The 19,685-nt window shown below is 37.0% G+C and overlaps 1 protein-coding gene across 1 annotated transcript in view; it reads left to right on the forward strand.

Moving 5' to 3' along the window:
- The first annotated feature begins 16,998 nt into the window (after window positions 1–16,998).
- Window positions 16,999–19,685, forward strand: part of LOC118538357 (A disintegrin and metallopeptidase domain 3-like) — a 72,011-nt gene continuing 69,324 nt past the window's right edge. Inside the window, exons 1-3 of the mRNA XM_078068255.1 lie at window positions 16,999–17,085; window positions 17,190–17,266; window positions 17,739–17,916. Of these exons, the coding sequence (XP_077924381.1) occupies window positions 16,999–17,085; window positions 17,190–17,266; window positions 17,739–17,916 (342 nt within the window). The remainder of the gene's footprint in view (window positions 17,086–17,189; window positions 17,267–17,738; window positions 17,917–19,685) is intronic.

Consider the following 19,685-nt stretch of genomic DNA (forward strand, 5'->3'; position numbering starts at 1 on the left):
TAACCCCTACTAAGACTGACCTAGGACAAAAACAATTTCCATCAATATTAGGGATGAAGGGAAATATGATTAGTCATACAGAAGATAAAATGATATTTTGAAGTATTATGAAAACTTTATGTCAACAGATTTGGTAACTTAGATGAAATGGACAACTTCCCTGAAAAGGGCAACTTATCGAAATTGAGGGGACAAATAATAGAAGATCTTAATCACATGAAATCTATTTAAAAAATTGAATTTCTAAACAACTACATTCCCATACAAGGTTTAGATATTTTCACACTTTACGTATTGAGAGATATTATGGTTGTTTCCAATTTAGCTATTAAAATAATGTTTCTATGAACATTCATATTTATTTATTTTTAAATTTTTATTTGAATTCACTTTAGTTAACATGTACTAATATTACTAGTTTCAGGAGTAGAATTTAGTGATTCATCAGTTGCATATAACTGCTGGGCTCATCACATCAAGTGCCCTCCTTAGTGCCCATCACCCAGTTACCCCATGCCCCACAGACTTCCCCTCCAGCAACACTGTTTATTTATTTATTTATTTTTTAAAGATTTTGTTTATTTATTTGACAGAGAGAGACACTGCGAGAGCAGGAACACAAGCAGGGGGAGTGGGAGAGGGAGAAGCAGGCTTCCCGCGGAGCAGGGAGCCCGATGTGGGGCTCGATCCCAGGACCCTGGAATCATGACCTGAGCCGAAGGCAGATGCTTAACGACTGAGCCACCCAGGCACCACCTTTTTGTGTCTTCTTCAATTTCTCTCATGCGTGTTCTGTAGTTCCTAGAGTATAGATCCTTTACCTCTTTGGTTAGGTTTATTCCGAGGTATCTTATGGTTTTTGGTGCCATTGTAAATGGAATCGTTTCTCTAATTTCTCTTCCTACAGTTGCATTGTTAGTGTACAAGAAAGCAACTGATTTCTGTGCATTGATTTTGTATCCTGCCACATTACTGAATTGCTGTATGAGTTCTAGTAATTTGGGGGTAGAGTTTTTTGGATTTTCCACATAAAGTATCATGTCATCTGTGAAGAGAGAGAGTTTGACTTCTTCTTTGCCAATCTGAATAACTTTTATTTCTTTTTGTTGTCTGATTGCTGTTGCTAGGACTTCTAGTATTATGTTGAAAAATAGTGGCAAGAGTGGGCATCCTTGACGTGTTCCTGATCTTAAGGGAAAGGCTCTCAGCCTTTCCCCATTGAGGATGATATTCACTGTGGGTTTTTCATAGATGGATTTTATAAACTTGAGGAATGTTCCCTCTATCCCTATACTCTGAAGAGTTTTAATCAGGAAAGGATGCTCTATTTTGTCAAATGCTTTTTCTGCATCAATTGAGAGGACCATATGGTTCTTATCTCTCCTCTTATTAATGTGCTCTATCACATTGATTGATTTGCGAATGTTGAACAACCCTTGCATCCCTGGGATAAATCCCACTTGGTTGTGGTGGATGATCCTTTTAATGTATTGTTGGATCCTATTTGCTATGATTTTGTTGAGATTTTGGAATCCATATTCATCAGGGTCATTGGTCTGAAATTCTCCTTTTTGATGGAGAATCCCTTGTTTGGGGATTAAGGTAATGCTGGCCTCATAGAATTATGAGTCTGGAAGCTTTCCTTCAGTTTCTATTTTTTGAAACAGCTTCAGGAGAATAGGTATTATTTCTTCTTTGAATGTTTGGTAGAATTCCCCAGGGAATCCATCAGGCCCTGCACTCTTGTTTTTTGGGAGGTTTTTGATCACTGGTTCAATCTTGTTACTGGTTATTGGCCTATTCAGGTTGTCAATTTCTTCCTGTTTCAGTCTTGGCAGTTTATAGAATTCCAGGAATGCATCCATTTCTTCCAGGTTGCTTAATTTATTGGCATATAGTTGTTAATAATTTCTAATAATTGTTTCTATTTCCTTGGTGTTAGTCGTTATCTCTCCCCTTTCATTCATAATTTTATTAATTTGGGTCCTTTCTCTTTTCTTTTGGGTAAATCTGGCCAGTGGTTATTGACCTTATTAATTCTTTCAAAGAACCAGATTCTAGTTTCATTGATCTGATCTACTGTGTTTCTGGTTTCTAATTCATTGATCTCTGCTCTAATCTTAATTATTTCTCTTCTAATGTGTGGCTTAGGCATCGTTTGTTGCTTTTTCTCTAGTTCTTTAAGGTGTAAAGTTAGTTGGTGAATTCGGGATTTGTCTATTTTTTTGAGTGAGACTTGGATGGCTATGTATTTCCACCTTAGGACCGCCTTTACAGTATCCCATAGGTTTTGAACTGATGCGTTTTCATTCTCATTGGTTTCCATGAATTGTTTAAGTTCTTCTTTGATTTCTTGGTTGACCCAAACATTATTGTGCAGAGTTGTCTTTAGCTTCTAAATGTTTGAATTTCTTCCAATTTTTTTCTTGTGATTGAGTTCCTGTTTTTGGTCTGAGAATATGCAGGGAATAATCTCAGTCTTTTGGTATTGGTTGAGACCTGATTTGTGGCCCAGTATTTGGTCTATTCCAGAGAAAGTTCCATGTGCACTCGAGAAGGATGGGTATTCTGTTATTTTAGGGTGGAATGTTCTGAATATATCTATGAGGTCCATCTCGTCCAGTGTGTCATTCAAAGCTCTTGTTTCTTTGTTGATTTTCTGCCTAGATGATCCCTCTATTGCTGAGAGTGGAGTATTGAGGGCTCCTACAATTACGGTATTGTTATCAATATGACTCTTTATTTTGGTTAACAGTTGGCTTATGTAGTTGGCTGCTCCCATATTGTGGGCGTAGATATTTACAATTGTTAGATCTTCTTGTTGGATAGACACTTTCAGAATGATATAGTGTCCTTCTGTGTCTCTAACTACAGTCTTTAGCTTAAAATCTAATTTTTCTGGTATAAGAATTGCTACCCCAGCTTTCTTTTGAGGTCCGCTGGCATGGAAGATGGATCTCCATCCCTTCACTTTCAGTCTGGATGTATCTTTAAGTTCAAAATGAGTCTCTTGTAGACAGCATATGGACGGGTCCTGTCTTTTTATCCAATCTGCAACCCTGTGCTGTTTTATGGGAGCATTTAGGCTGTTCACGTTGAGAGTGATTATTGAAAGATATGAGTTTATTGTCATCATGTTGCCTGTGAAGACCTTGTTTCTATAGATTGTCTCTGTAAATTTCTGTTCTATATCACTCTCAGGGTCTTTCTCCTTTTATAGAAGCCCCCTTAATATTTCTTGCAGGGCTGGCTTAGTGGTCACATATTCTTTCAACTTCTGCCGGTCGTGGAAGCTCTGCATCTCTCCATCCATTCTAAATGATAGCCTTGCTGGATAAAGTATTCTTGGCTGCATGTTCTTCTCATTTAGTACCCCGAATATGTCTTGCCAGGCCTTTCTGGCTTGCCAGGTCTCTGTGGATAGGTCTGACATTATTCTGATGTTCCTCCCTCTGTACATAAGGAATCTCTTCCCCCTAACTGCCCTTAAGATGGTTTCCTTGGTTCTAAGATTTGCAAGTTTTACTATTACATGCCGGGGTGTTGGCCTGTTTTCCTTGCTCTTGGGAGGGGTCCTCTCTGCCTCTAGGACACGAATGTTTGTTTCATTCCCCAGATTAGGGAAGTTCTCAGCTACGATTTGCTCAAATACATCTTCTAGTCCTCTCTCTCTCTCCACTCCCTCCGGGATTCCAATTATTCTGACATTGGAATGCTTCATGGTGTCACTTATTTCTCTGATTCTATTTTCATGGATTTTGAGTTGTTTCTCCCTGGCCTCCTCTTTTTCCTTCTTGTCTATTAATTGGTCTTCTAGATCACTAACTTGTTCTTCTGCCTTGCTTACCCTAGCTGTTAGATTACCTAGATTAGATTGGATCTCATTGATAGCATTTTTAAGTTCTGCCAGTTCAGCTTTCATTTCTGCCCTTAGAGACTCTATGTTGCCATTAATTGATTTCTCCATTCTAACTATTGTCTTCACAATTGCTAGCCTGAATTCCATCTCCGACATCTTGGTTATATCGGTATCCATTTGTCAATCTGTGGCAGAAGTCACAGTCTCTGAGTCTTTCCTATTTTGGGGGTTCCTCCTCCTAGTCATTCTGTTGAGGGGTGGTTGAGGGAATGTACAGAGTCCAAATTATTGACCACAACCCAAGCCAGATGCACCTGTTTTATAGGGACTTTAGGGTTGCAGGCCTCTTGTTCTCCCAACCTGTCTTCTGGTGGAGGGGCCTGCCACGCTTTTACTCAGGCAACCCTGTTTGGGCAGAGTTGCCCTGCCCCTGTGGCGGGGGGATGGGCTCAGTGAAAACAGGTTTTGGGGGGCTTTTGTTCTCTGGTGGCTTTCCCTGGCGGCTTTCGCGTCTCTTCCGAGAGTCAGAGCAGAAGAGATCATTTCCAACCCTCTGCCTCAGAGCAGAGAGACTGCAGTCTGTTCTTCAGTGAGCTCTCCAGGCCACACTATCTCCGTTTCTCTCTGTGGTGCTATAAACTGCAGTTTCCTGGGTTGTGCGCCCCTCCACAGCGCTTCCAGTCCTTGCCTCCAGGTTGGGGCATGTCTCTGCCCTTTGTGCTTCTAAAACTGCCAGCTGCCCCCAGTTTGCACATGCAGCCCCGCCACTCCAGCTTTCAGTCTGGGGGGCTGCCCTAAAGTCCTTTCCCCGTCACTACTGGTCTGCAGTCTGTGCCTGGTCCCCATTGCGAGAAGCTTTTGCGCTCCTGTGTTATTTCACCTTCCTGGCGCCAGCGCTTATTGCAGCTCCCTCCCCTTCCATTTATCTTCCAATATCTGCCTGTGGAATCATGGCTCCCCACCTCATACCTTGAAACCAACTGCCTGCGATATTCTGTTTGTAGAGATCCAGATCTATCTTCTTACATCTCAGGCTGATTTTGTGGGTGTTCAGAGTGGTCTGGTAGATATCCAGCCTAATTCCGGGGACCGGTTGGAATAGGGTCCCCTACTCCTCCACCATCGTTTCCTCCCTCTTTTGTGTAATTTCTATTGGTATTTTCATTTTGGTTACCATGTGGCTTACATGAAATACTGTATAGCTATAACAGTGTATTTTAAGCAAATAACAACTTTAATCACATACAAAAATTTACAATTTTTCTATTCCCCCTCACACTTATGTTATTGATGTCACAATTTACATTATTTCATATTTATGTTTTAACATATTTTAACATATTTTTAGTTATAGGTAGTTTTGATATTTTGCCTTTTAACATTCATATTAGAATTAAAAGTGATTTACCCACCAGCATTTCAGAAATAAAGTACTCAGAATTTTCTATGTATTTACCCTTACCAATGAGTTTCATTCATTTTTATGTCCTTATTATTGTTGTTTAGCACCCTTTCATTTCTACTTGAGAAACTCCCATTCATATGTCTTGTCATGTAGGTATAGTGGTGAGAGCTACCTTGACTTTTGAAACATCCTTGCCATGTCTGATTCTGATGCTTGCTCTGTCTCTTCAAATTGTTTTTGACTTTTGGTATGCCTTGTAATATTTTTCTTGATAGTTGGACATGATGTCATGGGTAAAAGGAACTGCTGTAAATATATATTTTAGTAATGTACTGGTGAGGTGTGGGGAGAGAGGAGGTGTTCTACAGTCTTATGATTAAGTCTCAGTTTTGTAGTAAAGTTATGCTTCTGCACTATGAACTTCACAGGTGTTTCTCAGTTTTATTTCCCCTGAATGCAGGCCCTCTTAAGAACAGAGCGCTCTGATGTATTTCAGAATGGTTTCTTTTCCACTCCCATTGCTGAAAGTATGAGGGGTTTTCCTCTGATATTTACTATGGCATCTTTGTCAAGCTCCTGTAGGTAAATCTCACAAAACTGTGGGGGCTCCCTCATGAGTTCTCTGGAATTTTTATTCCATATTTGTCCATACTGATTTTCTAGCATCTAATCAATTATAATCAGGATTACATGCCCTGGTACTGGTTCCAGCAGCACTTTTCACTACTGATTCTCTACTTTAGTAATCTGTAAATCTCTGTGTTCTCTCCAATCCTGGAGTATGTGATTTGCCCTATGACCTTGCCTTTCTTACAAATCCAAGAAGGCTTGTTGATTTTTCAGTCTGTTCTGGTATTTGCATGCTGTTAGGATGGAGTGGTGACTTCCAGGTTCCTTACGTGCAGAACCAGGAATCAGAAATCTCTTATTCATTTCTTCAGATTTGCAGGGTATAATATTTTTGGTTGACTTTTTTTCCCCTCTCAGTACTTTGAATATACCATCCTACTGCCTTCCGGCTTGCAAGGTTTCTGCTGAAAATTCTACTTAAAGTGTTAATGTTGTTCCGTTATGTATGATAAATCACTTTTCTCTTGCTTCCCTCAGAATTATCTCTTTATATTTAACTTTTGATAATTTAATTATAATATATCTCAATGTGAATTTCTTTAGGAACATTTCATTTGTTGTCTTTTGAACTTTTTGGATCTGGATATTAATTTTCTTCTATACATTTGGGGAGTTTCAAGCCATTATTTATTTGAATAAGCTTTCTGTTTTTTTTTTTAATTAAGATATAATTGATATGTAACATTGCATAAGTTTAAGGTATACAGTTTGTTGATTTGATGCATTTATATATTTCAATATGATTACCACTAAAACACTAGCTAACTCCTTTATCATATCACATTATTCCTTCCTTCTTTCTCTTTGCCTTCTGAGACTCATATTATGTGTATATTTTTCCTCTTGATAGTGTTCCATAAGTCCCCTAAGCTTTCAATTTGTTTTCTTTTTGCTCCTCTGACCTGTCTTTGAGTTCAGTTATTTTTTCTTATGCTTAATCTAGTTTGCTATTGAAACTTTAAAGTTAATTTTTCAGTTCAGTTATTTTTCAGCTCTGTGATTTCTATTTGGTACTTTATTTTTTTCAAAATTTTATTTAAATTCTAGTTAGTTAACATAAAGTGTAATATCAGTTTTAGGAGAATTTAGTGATTCATCACTTATGTATAATACCCAGTGATCATCACAGCAAGTGTCTTCCTTAATATAAATCACCCATTTAGCCATCCCCCACCCACTTCCCCTCCATCAACCCTCAGTTTGTTTTCTATTGTTCAGAGGCTCTTATGGAAAAAAAAGTCTCTTATGCTTTGCCTCTCTTTCCTTTTTTTTTCCCTTTTCCATATGTTCATTTGTTCTGTTTCTTAAATTCCACATACAAATGAAATCATATGGTATTTGTCTTTTTCTTACTGACATATTTTGCTTAGCATAATAGACTCTAGATCCATCCACCTCATTGCAAATGGCAAGATTTCATTCTTTTTGATGGCTGAGTAGTAGTCCATTATATATAAAAAATAACATATCTTCTCTTTATTCATTCATCAGTGTGTTCTTTCCATTGTTTAGCTATTGTTGATAATGCTGCTATAAACATTAGGGTGCATGTACCCCTTCAAATCTGTATTTTTGTATCCTTTGGGTAAAATCTTAGTAGTGTAGTTGCTGGGTCATAGGGTAGTTCTATTTTAAACTTTTGAGGAGCCTCCATATTGTTTTCCAGAGTGGCTGCACCAGTTTACATTCCCACCAACAGTGTAAGAAGGTTATCCTTTCTCTGCATCCTCACCAACATATGTTGTTTCCTGATTTGTTAATATTAGCCATTCTCACAGGATTGAGGTAGCATTTCATTCTGGTTTTGATTTGTATTTCCCTGATAATAAGTGATGTTGAGCATCTTTTCATTTCTCTATAAGCCATCTGGGTATCTTCTTTGGAAAATGTCTATTCATGTCTTCTGCCCATTTTGTAATTGGATTGTTTGTTTTTTGGCTGTTGAGTTTGATAAGTTCTTTATATATTTTGGATACTAATCCTTTATCAGATACATCATTTTCCAATATCTTCTCCCATTCCATAGGCTGCCTTTTAGTGTTGTTGTTTCCTTCCCTGTGCAGAAGCTTTTTATCTTGATGAAGTCCCAGTAGTTTGTTTTTACTTTTGTTTCCCTTTCCTCCAGAGATGTGTCTGGTAAGAAGTTGCTGTGGTCAATGTCGAAAAGGTTTCTCCCTGTGTTCTCCTCTAGGATTTTGATGGTTTCCTATCTCACATTTAGGTCTTATCCATTTTGAATTATTTTTGTTTATGGTGTAAGAAAGTGTTCCAGTTTCATTCTTTTGCAGGTTGCTGTCCAGTTTTCCCAATACCATTTGTTGAATAGACTGTCTTTTTTCTATTGGTAAAAGACTTTTATTCCTACTTTGTCAAAGATTAGTTGACTATATAGTTGTGAGTCCATTTCTGGGTTTTCTATTCTGTTCCATTGATTTATGTGTCTGTTTTTGTGCCAGTACCGTACTGTCTTGATGACTACAGCTTTGTAATGTAGCTTGAAGCCAGGAATCATGATGTCTCCAAGCTTTGCTTTTCTTCTTCAGGGTTGCTTTGGCTATCTGGGGTCTTTTGTGGTCCCATACAAATTTTAGGATTATTTGATCTAGCTCTATGAAAAATGTTGGCATTTTGATAGAGATTGCATTAAATGTATAGATTGCCTTGGGGAGTATAGACATTTTTTAAAAAGATTTTTTAAATTTATTTTAGAGACAGAGAGAGAGAGTGCAAGAGGGAGGAGGGGCACAGTGGGGGAGAAATGGAGAGGGAGAGTTAGAGAATTTCAAGCAGACTCCCTGCTGAGCATGGAGCCTGACGTGGAGCTTAATCTCAGGACCCTGAAATCATGACCTGAGCCGAAATCAAGAGTTGGATGCTTAACTGATTGAGCCACCCAGGTGTCCTAGGTAGTATAGACATTTTAACAATGTTTGTTCTTCCAAGCCATGAACATGGAATGTTTTTCCATTTCTTGTGTCTTCTTCAATTTCTTTCATCAGTGTTTCATAGTTTTCAGAGTATAGATCTTTTACCTCTTCGGTTAGGTGTATTCCTAGGTATCTTATGGTTTTTGGTGCAATTATACATGAATTCGATTCCTCGTTTTCTTTTTCTGCTGCTTCATTATTGGTGTATAGAAATGCAACATATTTCTGTATATTAATTTTATATCCTGTGATTGTCCTGAATTCATGTATTAGTTCTAGCAATTTTTTGGTGGAGTCTTTCAGGTTTTCTACATAGAATATCATGTCATCTACAAATAGTGAAAGTTTGACCTCTTCCTTGCTAATTTGGATGCCTTCTATTTCTTTTTGTTGTCTGACTGCTGAAGCTAAGACTCCCAGTACTATCTTAAGTAGCAATAGTGAGAGTGGTCATCCCTGTCATGTTCCTGACCTTAGAGGAAAAGCTCTCAGTTTTTCCCCATTGAGGATGATATTAGATGTGGGTCTTTTGTACATGGTTTTTATGATGTTGAGGTATGTTCCATCTATGCCTACTTTGTTGAAGGTTTTTATCAAGAATGGATGCTGTATTTTTTTAAATGTTTTTTTTCTGCATCTATTGAGTGGATCATATGGCTCTTTTCCATTCTTTTATTAATTAATAAATTATTATATTTATTAATTATTATATTTATTATTATTTATTATTATAAATTTATTAATTTATCACGTTGATTGATTTGAAAATATTGAACCACGCTTAGAGCTCGGGAATAAATCCCACTTGATCAGGGTGAACAATTCTTTTTTTTATCTTTTTTTTTTTTTTTTTTTTAGGGGGAGAGAGAGAGAGAGAGAGCGTGTGTACGGGGGGAGGGGCAGAGAGAGAAGGAGGGAGAGAATTCCAAGCAGGCTTCACACCCAACACAGAGCCCAACACAGAACTCGATCTCACAATCCTGAGATCATGACCTGAGCTGAAACCAAGAGTCAGACGCTTAACCAACTGAGCCACCCAGACACCCCATGGTGAATAATTATTTTAACATACTGTTAGATTCAATTTGCTAGTATGTTGAGAATTTTTGCATATATATATTTTTGTAATTCTCCTTTTTAGTGGGGTCTTTGTGTCTGGTTTCAGAATCAAGGTAATGCTGGTTTTGTAGAATGAGTTTGGAATTTTTCCTTCCTTTTTCTGTTTTTTTTGGGAACAGTTTGAGAGGAATAGGTATTAACTCTTCTTTAAATGTCTGGTAAGATTTTCCTGGGAAGCCATCTGACCCTGGGCTTTTGTATTTTGGGAGATTTTTGATTACTGATTTAATTTCTTTTCTGGTTATGGGTCTGTTCAAATTTTCTATTTCTTCCTGTTTCAGTTTTGGTAGTTTGCATGTTTCTTGAATTTATCCATTTTTCCAGATTGCCCAGTTTGTTGGCATATAATTTTTTCATATATTCTCTTATGATTTTTTGCATTTCCATGGTATTGGTTGTGATCTCTCCATTTCATTCATGAGTTTACTTATTTGGTTCCTTTCTCTTTTCTTTTTGAAAAGTCTGGCTAGGGATTTATCAATTTCATTCTTTCAAAGAACCAGCTCTTAGTTTAGTTGATCTGTTCTACTGCATTTTTGTTTGTTTCTAATTTATTTCTGTTCTAATCTTTATTATTTTCCTTCTTCTGCTGGCTTTTGGCTTTATTTGCTGTTCTTTTCTAGTTCCTTTGTTAAGATTAGGTTGTATATTTGAGAATTTTCTTGCTTCTTGAGGTAGGCCTGTATTGCAAAATACTTCCCTCTTATGACTGCTGTTGCTGCATCCCAAAGGTTTTGGACTGTCGTGTTTCCATTTTCATTTGCTTCCATGTATTTCTTTTTTAATTTCCTGGTTAACTCACTCATTCTTTAACCTCAATCTTCTTTAATCTCCATGTATTTGTGGTCTTTCCAAATTTTTTCTTGTGGTTGACTTCAAGTTTCATAGTGCTGTAGTCTGAAACTATGCATGGTATGATCTCAATCTTTTTGTACTTGTTGAGGGCTGATTTGTGACCCAGTATGTGGTCTATTCTGGAGAATGTTCCATGTGTACTCGAAAAGAATGTGTATTCTGCTGCTTTAGGATGCAATGTTCTGAGTATATCTGTTAAGTCCATCTGGTCCAGTGTGTCATTCAAAGTCATTGTTTCCTTGTTGACTTTCTGCATTGCTGTAATGAGGTGTTAAAGTCCCCTACTATTATTGTATTATTACCAATGAGTTTCTGTATGTTTTTTATTAATTGATTTATATATTTGGGTGCTCCCAAGTTGCAGGCATACATATTTACAGTTGTTTGATTTTGATGGACAGAACCCTTAATTATGATATGGTGCCTTTCTTCATCTCTTCTTACAGGTTTGGTTTAAAATCTAGTTTTTTTGATATAAGTGTGACTACTCCAGCTTTCTTTTGATGTCCATTAGCATGATAGATGATTCTCCATCCCCTCACTTGCAATTTGCAGGTGTTTTTAGGTCTAATGTGAGTCTCTTGTAGGCAGCATATAGATTGGTCATGTTTTGTTGTTGTTTAATCCATTCTGAGACCCTATATCTTTTGATTGGAACATGTAGTCCATTTACATTCTGAGTGATTATTGATAGATATGATTAGTGACATTGTGTTACCTGTAATTTTGATGTTTCTGGTGGTGTTCTCTGTTCCTTTCTAGTCTTTGTTGCTTTTAGTCTTTCTTTCCCACTCAAAGAGTCCCCTTAAATATTTCTTGCAGGGCTGGTTTAATGGTCATGAACTCCTTTAGTTTTTGTTTGTCTGAGAATCTCTTTATCTCTCCTCCTATTCTGAATGACAACCTTGCTGGATAAAATATTCTTGGCTGCATATTTATTCCCATTCAGCATGTTAAATATATCATGTCACTCTTTTCTAGCCTGCCACATTTCTGTGGATAGATCTGCTACAAACCTAATACGTCTTTCCTTGTAGGTTAAGGACTTTTTCCCCTTGCTGCTTGCAGGATTCTTTCCTTGTCTGTGTATTTTGTGAATTTGACTATGATATGTCTTGGTATGGGCCTGCTTTTGTTGAATTTGATGGGAATTCTCTGTGCCTCTCCAATTTTGATGTCTGTTTCCTTCCCCTGATTAGGGAAGTTCTCAGCTATGATTTGTTCAAATAAACCTTCTGCCTCCAATTCCCCCTCTTCTTCTAGGACTTCTATGATACGAATATTACTATGCTTTAAGTCATCACTGAGTTCCCTAATCTACATTCGTGTCCCAATACTTTTCTTTATCTCTTTTCAGCTTCACTATTTTCTATAATTTTATCTTCTGTATCACTGATTTTTTCCTCTTCTTCATCCATCCTTGTTGTCATTGCATCCAATCAGTTTTGTATCTTAGTTATACCATTTTTTATTTCAGCCTGACTAGTTTTTAGGTCTTTTATCTCTGCAGTAAGATATTCTCTAGTGTCTTCTATGCTTTTCTCAAACCAGCTAGTATCCTTATTATTGTTGTTTTAAATTCTAGTTCAGGCATCTTATTTATATAAATTTGATGAAATTCTTGTCCCTTATTTCTTGTGTTCTTTCTTTTGGGGTGAATTTCTCCATCTTGTCATTTTGTCTAGGTCACTGGTTTTTTTGTGTGGTTGTTAGGAAAGCCTGTTATATTCCTGCTCCTGAGTGTAATGGTTATACTAAAAAGAGGTTCCTATAATGTCTTGGGTGCTTCAGGAGGTGTTGCAGAGTGTTTACTCTGCTGTTGTGTTTAGGCTGCTCTTTCCCTCAGGTCAGTCCTTTGCAGTTTCTCCTTGCCTGCAGTGGCAGGTGTTTGGACCTTGTCCACTATGTGGCAAGTTTTAACCAGGTGTGTTTTGGTCCACTTATTAAAAGAAGTGTATCCTGTTTCTGCTAAAGCTGAAGTTTTTCAGCACTCTATGATCAGTGGACTTGGTGTGTGCAAGGAGTTTGTGCTGGTCTTCTGGGGGAGGGGCCTGCTGCACTGATTCTCAGGCAGACTTGCTATAGTGGTTATACCTGCAGGGTGTATGGGGTCAGGGCTTAGTGTAAGTGGCTCTGGTCTCCACTGGGGGAGATGCTGTGTTGCTCACTGAAGTTGGTCAGTGCTGAAGCGGGGGTGGGGAGGGGGGAGGAATGACATCATCCCACTCTCTTCTCCCTGGAGTGGTTAGTTCATACCTGCCATTCTTCAGGAAGCCCTCACAGAAGTGCAAACTTTCACACTTCTTGTGTCCCCAGCTTCCATCAAATCCCTGTCTTCACCCTGTCAGTGTCCAAACTATCTGCCTGCCAGGTGGCACAGTAGTCTGTGCTTAACAAAGGTACTCAGCTGGGTTTCAAAATTCCAAATTTTAGGGACCCATGTGGTGGAGACCCATGTTGATCTGCTGGGGGTCTTGCCACACTGTGGCCAGTGCCAGTTTGTCCCAGAAAATCAGTCACATGACCATGCAACTGTTAAGAGTTTGTGGTAAAGTCAAGGTTTGCTGCCCTCAGCTGGTGTTTCTGTCCTTATGCTAGTGAAAAAGGCAGTACATTGGCACCACTAATTCTTTTGTCCTTGGAGAGGCCATTCTGCCACTCTCAAATGCAGGGGAACTGTTTTTCCCCATTCAACCCATGGGATCCTCAGACCATGCTGCCTACTCCTGGGCTTCTGCCCTCCCTCCCCACTGGAGCACCACTAAACCCACCTGGCACCACCCCAGTGATGGCTCAGACTTCTTCAAACTTCGAGCTCTGCTGCTTACAAAAACTTGGGTTGGCCAGCCCTTCTCCTTTTCTCAGTCAGTGGTTTGGGGGCAGTTTTTCTTGTGCAATCCCCTGGGCACACTTTCACTTTTTCTCTCTCTCTCTCTTTGTCTCTCACTCCTCTATCCATGATCAGGGTTCCCTCCCCTTCATAGCACCCACAGTTCTTTTCTCCCCTGAATCAACTCTCTGCAGCTCCTACCTTCCACAATGTGACTGTTTCTCTACCTGTAGATGTGCAGTTTGTTCTCTCAATCCTCAGAGTGATTTCTGGGGTGTTCAGAATGATTTGATATTTATCTAGCAGTGTTCAAGGGATAAGGCAAGTTTAGGGTCCCCCTCATCCTCCTCCATCTTATTCTATCCTCTGTTTCATAATTTAAGAAAATATTTTCTATCTTTTTTTAAAAAAATTCTTGGGGCGCCTGGGTGGCTCAGTCGTTAAGCGTCTGCCTTCAGCTCAGGTCATGATCCCAGGGTCCTGGGATCGAGCCCCACATTGGGCTCCCCGCCCAGCGGGAAGCCTGCTTCTCCCTCTCCCACTCCCCCTGCTTGTGTTTCCTCTCTCACTGTGTCTCTGTCAAATAAAATCTTAAAAAAAAAAAAAAAATTCTCACTTTGTTCATGCAGTGTTCTCTTGACCTCAGTGAGCATTTTTAATTCTCTGTGAGGTAAATTATTTAATTTAATTTCATTAGGATCAGTTTCTAGAGATATCTTCTTCCTTTGTTTGAAACTTCTTTTCCTGATTGTTCATTTTACTTGACTCTGCTTTGGTCTCTGCTTATGAGACAAAACTAATTGCTTTGTCCAGTCTTTACTGACTGGCATGTACAGAAGAGGATCCTAACAAGTCATCCTGGCCAATGATTTTGGGGGCCTCTATCAAATCTTTATCTTTCTAAGGGGAAACATGCATCTGTGTCTTTTTCCCCACTCTGTCTGTGTCAAGCAGGAGAGAGGATCAGTAGCATCTACCCTCCCAAGCTTCTGCCTCTATTCTTACCCTGGCAACTATATTGTGCTTGGCCCATCTGTGCTCCAGGATTGGTGAGACAGATGCTGATTTTTGGGCAGTTTTGGTGAAGAAAGAAAACTGCACACATGGATCAACTTTTTCCTTCCCCAAGGAGAAGCAGTGCTGGCATCTTTTTGTCTATTTACTCTGTGCTTTGTGGGGACATGGGTAGAGAAATCAATGGTGTCTACTAGCCCAAGTCACCATCTCCATTTTTGTCTGGATGGCTAGATTATGCTGAACCCATTAGAGCTCCAAGACAGGTGAAATAGGTTCTAGTTCTTTGGATAGCCCCTTCAGAAAAATTGGGGCACTAGACATGTGGACAAACCCTTATGCTCTGGATCAAGCTGGGAGCCAGAGGGTCTTTTTGTGATCATATGGCAGTGGTCTGGGGCAGTGTCCTTGTTGAAAGGGTATGCCAAATCTCCATATTGGCTTGGTGAGTCTGATTTTGCATTCTCCCAAGGTCTGCAAGTGCCTTTCAATTAGTTTCTAATTCCTTATAAAGGAAATTTGTTTGTGAATTGTTGCTGAATTAGTTTATTTTTTAAGGGATGGAGGGTTCAGGGCTTCCTACTCCGCCATCTTTCTGGCCAGAGTTTTAGCCTTTATTTCTTTGAATACTTTTTAGCCCCAAATTCTTTCTGTTCTTGCAGATTCTGATATGTTTTTTAGATCTTTTGTTATTATTCCACAGGTCCTTGAGGCTCTATTCATTTTCTTAGTTCATTTTCTCTGTTTTATATATTGAATAACTTCTGTTGATCTGCTCTCAGGTTCACTGGCTCTGTCGCTTGCCATCTCCACTTCACTTATGAGCCTATCAAGTATGTTTTTTTTTTTTTTTTGTAGGTATGTCTATTATATTTTTTAGGTCAAATATTTTTATCTGTTTTTATAGCTTCTATTTATTTTCTGATATTTTCTGCTCTTTTATTTTTTCAAGATTATTTGTAACTGGTTACTGAAGCAATATTATCACAGCTACTTTAAAATCTGTTAGTTCCAAAGTGTGATTCATCTCAATATTGTTATCAGTTGGTTTTACTTTCTATTCTTGTGATTTTCTTCGTTCTTGGTATAGCATATGATTTTTGGTTGTATCCTTAACATTCAAATCTAGTTTTTAGACAGTAACCCAGGTTAAGTTTAGATTTATTGTGGTTTGTTGTACCAATGACAATTTCACTTTTTGTGGGGTTTTAATATAATTCTATTGTGATTGATTCTTCTGGTTCTTTTCAAGTGCCTGCTGGATCTCTGCTGGTGCAGCCTATAGTGGTAAAAGGTACTTTCCTGGGCCTTTGTATTGCTACGTGGGGTTGGGTGATGAAGGTCCCATCAGATAGAGAACATTTATTCTGGCTCTTCTCTAACCCTGTCAGTGCACTTCTCACTCTATCTCTGTTAGTGCCCTTGGGTGAGGAAAGTTTCTATCTGGGTCACTTTTTGTGTTTTGTGTTGGGAGTGTTGAGAATTATCTTATGAAGTTCATTTTTTTTTCCCCTAGCACAAGGTCAGGAGCTACAGAGACTGAACTACTCTCTGCTGCTGGGTAGAGGGTTGGGATGTGGTTTGCCTTATACCTTTTTGTGAAGGGCTTGTAGCATAGTCTGCTGGAACTAGTGCAGGCAGAGGGGGCTGCTGCTGTTCCTTGACATGGAGCAGGATTGCCGTGCCACTGTTAGTGGGTGGGGGACAGGAGTTAAGCATAGTTTTGAGAAAAAGTGAATGGCTCCTGTTGGAGATGTATGTCTGGGAGCTAATAACATATAACCAAATTCATAGGTGAGAATGTGATGACACTAAAGTTTTCATAGCACAGCATTAACAAAGGAATAGGATTGACTCTAGATATCAGTAGATTTTTAAGGGAAGAAAAGGGAATGTTCACTGAATGAGAATATTAGGGAAGAACCTGGGTAAACTAATGCTGTGAAAGTTCATGGGGAGGAGAGCTTGAACTAATGATGGTGAGATATTAAATAGATTAAATAATATGGTGAGATATTAAAGAGAAATAAAAATGAGGAAATGTCAGGGTGCCTTGGGGTAACTTAGAAAAAAAATGAAATGTTCACTTTTGAAGTCTAATGTTATTTATATTGAATTAGCAGTTATAGATTATATATTCAGGAAATGTCAACTACACTCAAATAAAAAATTAAATAACCTGAGAAAAGGAAAAAATTACAACTGAGTCATTAAACATAATACTGTAAAATAAACCAGAATAATAAAACAGAAAAAAACAAGAAAAAGTGTGGCTGTGAAAGAAAAGACACAGATAAGAAAGTTATTCATCAAAAATTCAGAATTATAGAAAGAATTATTTTGTGGAAGGAGAGGAGCCATGATTATTTTTAGGCAAAAGAGGGTTAAAAGAAAGAGATTGTGGGTAGATAACAAGGAAATGGGATATCTGGCGAATAATATTATGGTAATGACTAAATCTGAATGTTTGATGATGTCTAAGAAGTAAGGATGAATCAAAAACTTTATTTAAAATCATTCATGAATGTATCTTCATATACTCCTGTTTAGGGCCATTGCTTTTATCAAGGATATGCTGCAGAAATTCCAAAATCAGCTGTGACCCTTAGCACCTGTTCTGGACTCAGGTAATGGCATATTCCAGAGATGTACATGATTGAAAATCTTGCATGACCTTTTAATTTTTAGAAACATCTTGAAGCATAGAGTGAAGGCAAAGAAAATAGACTTTGATTTTGTTACTTCTCATATACTTTCTTTTCTTCCTCCTCTTCTTATAATTTTTCCTATCTCTTTGTCTCCATCCCAGGCTTTCAGTCATAAAATTTATTCAGGAAAACTCCCCCTAGTATGAAGAATATTCACATTCTTCAATCATACTAAAACCACAATAATCCTAAATGACATAATAGGCAGAAAATGGTATAAAATTAAGTTTGAAAATTTATCCATGTAAGAAGGGATGATTCTTAGACATTAGACTGCAAAGACCACTATTAAATTTCTACAAAATGTTCTTATTTAGTGGTGATTTAAATTCTCAATGGGAAATCTATATCAAGTATCTTTTTATTTCTTTTTATGTGTTTAAACATCTAGGGGATTTTTGCAATTGGAGAATGTCAGTTATGGCATTGAGCCATTGGAATCTGCAACTGTATATGAGCATATGCTTTATCAAATAAATAATGAAAAAATTGATTTTTCTCCCTTAAAAGAAAATTTTCCTATGCCCCAATTGGTACAAAAATCCTACAAGATTCTTGTGAAATCAAAAGTAAGTAACCCCTCTTATGAAATCTTCATTTGTGTTACTTCTAATAATTTATTCACGTTGAAATGTGTTATATTTGGGAAATAATTTAACTGATATTGACTATACTAAATTCTTCTGTTGTAAGATATTTATTTTAAATATGTTTTTATGTTTATTCATAATATTTAGAAACAGATATAATCACATATAATTTAAAAATCAAAGTACTCACATTTCCCTAATTGAAAGTGTTTTTATGCATATAAACATAGTTTCATTTTTACCAAATTTACATACTACTAATATAATGATACCCAAATTTACTTATTAATAGTTTTTCTGCATTTTCCTTGACAATACATGTTTTCTATATTATTTGATAAAAAAATTAAAATTAGAAAAGAAGGAAGAAATTGTTCCAAAGGTCATCATCTAGAAATAGTGCTTAGAATTTTGGATTATTCTAATTCTTTTTACATATCTAGTTATAAATGTAGATTTATAAATATATATTTTTAAACAAAAATTGATATAACCACATATACTTCTGTGAAATTTCCTTTTTGCTATTAAGAGGATAATACACATCATGTTACACTTACTATTATTTACAATTAAATAATGTGTGGGTTAGCATCTATTAAAATATTAAACATATGCCTTTGCAAGGAAAATAAGCATAGACTGTAATGTTATTTTCTAAAGGTAAATGCAGTTGTGGAATCCACTGTGATCATTTTGATGTATACTGCTTTATAGTTTTTCATGTATACATATATATATGCATAAACTTGAAATGTATATATTTTATACAATTATGTCATATTTGCATATTTATATTTTTACATTAAGTAATCATTTTGCATGAATGTACCACAGTTTTGAACAACTACAATTTGACTATAAATGCTTACATGTACAGGTAAGCATATTTCCAAAGACTTTTTGATATATATATATGTATAGATATAGATATAGATATAGATATAAAGGTATATGTATATATCTATATATATCCTAACTTCCTCCTCATTTGTACAACTTTATATTTTATCATCAGTGGTTAAATAAATGAACCTCTGTCCACACACTGTCATCACATTGAATGTAATGGATATCACATTGAAGAGAAGCAAAACAAAATATTTATGAATGAAACCTGAATTGAATTTATGATGAGCTCCATCTCCCTATTGCTTTAATTTGCTTTTATTTATTTTGACAGTTAGTGATATGAAAGCAGATTAATAAAACTGCACTTTCATAAACTCAAAAAAATGATAAAGTGTGATCATATATAGAGATGAAAATTTCATTTTTAATGAAAATAAGATGTGACCCCAAACTTTATGCCAGCTCTGGAAACCATCAGCATATTGTAATACAATATTAGACACAATTGAAACAATTTTCACCACTGAAATAGAGCACTATCACAAAAGTAAATTGAAAAACTTTAAAAGATTCCATGAATACTCTTCTGTGGCAGAAGAAGAACCTGAAGGATGGACATAACTTTGGAAAAGACAAATAATACTGCACTTGAAGCCATTCCCCGGCAGTGAATCAGCAATAAATCAGAGATTAGACAACATAGAGATAACATACTGTCCCAATTGCCTTGGTTTGAATTCCAAGTCTGTCCATTTTAACCACAAGAACATGAGCAAATAACATAACTTTTCTGTATTTAAATGTTCTTATCTGTAAAAAAAAATAATAAAAATAATACCTAACTCATACATTTATTTCCAATATTAAATAAGTTTATAAATGGAAATTACTTAGCA

The sequence above is a fragment of the Halichoerus grypus genome, chromosome 3 (genome assembly GCF_964656455.1).
Source record: "Halichoerus grypus chromosome 3, mHalGry1.hap1.1, whole genome shotgun sequence".
NCBI classification, from domain to species: Eukaryota; Metazoa; Chordata; class Mammalia; order Carnivora; family Phocidae; genus Halichoerus; species Halichoerus grypus.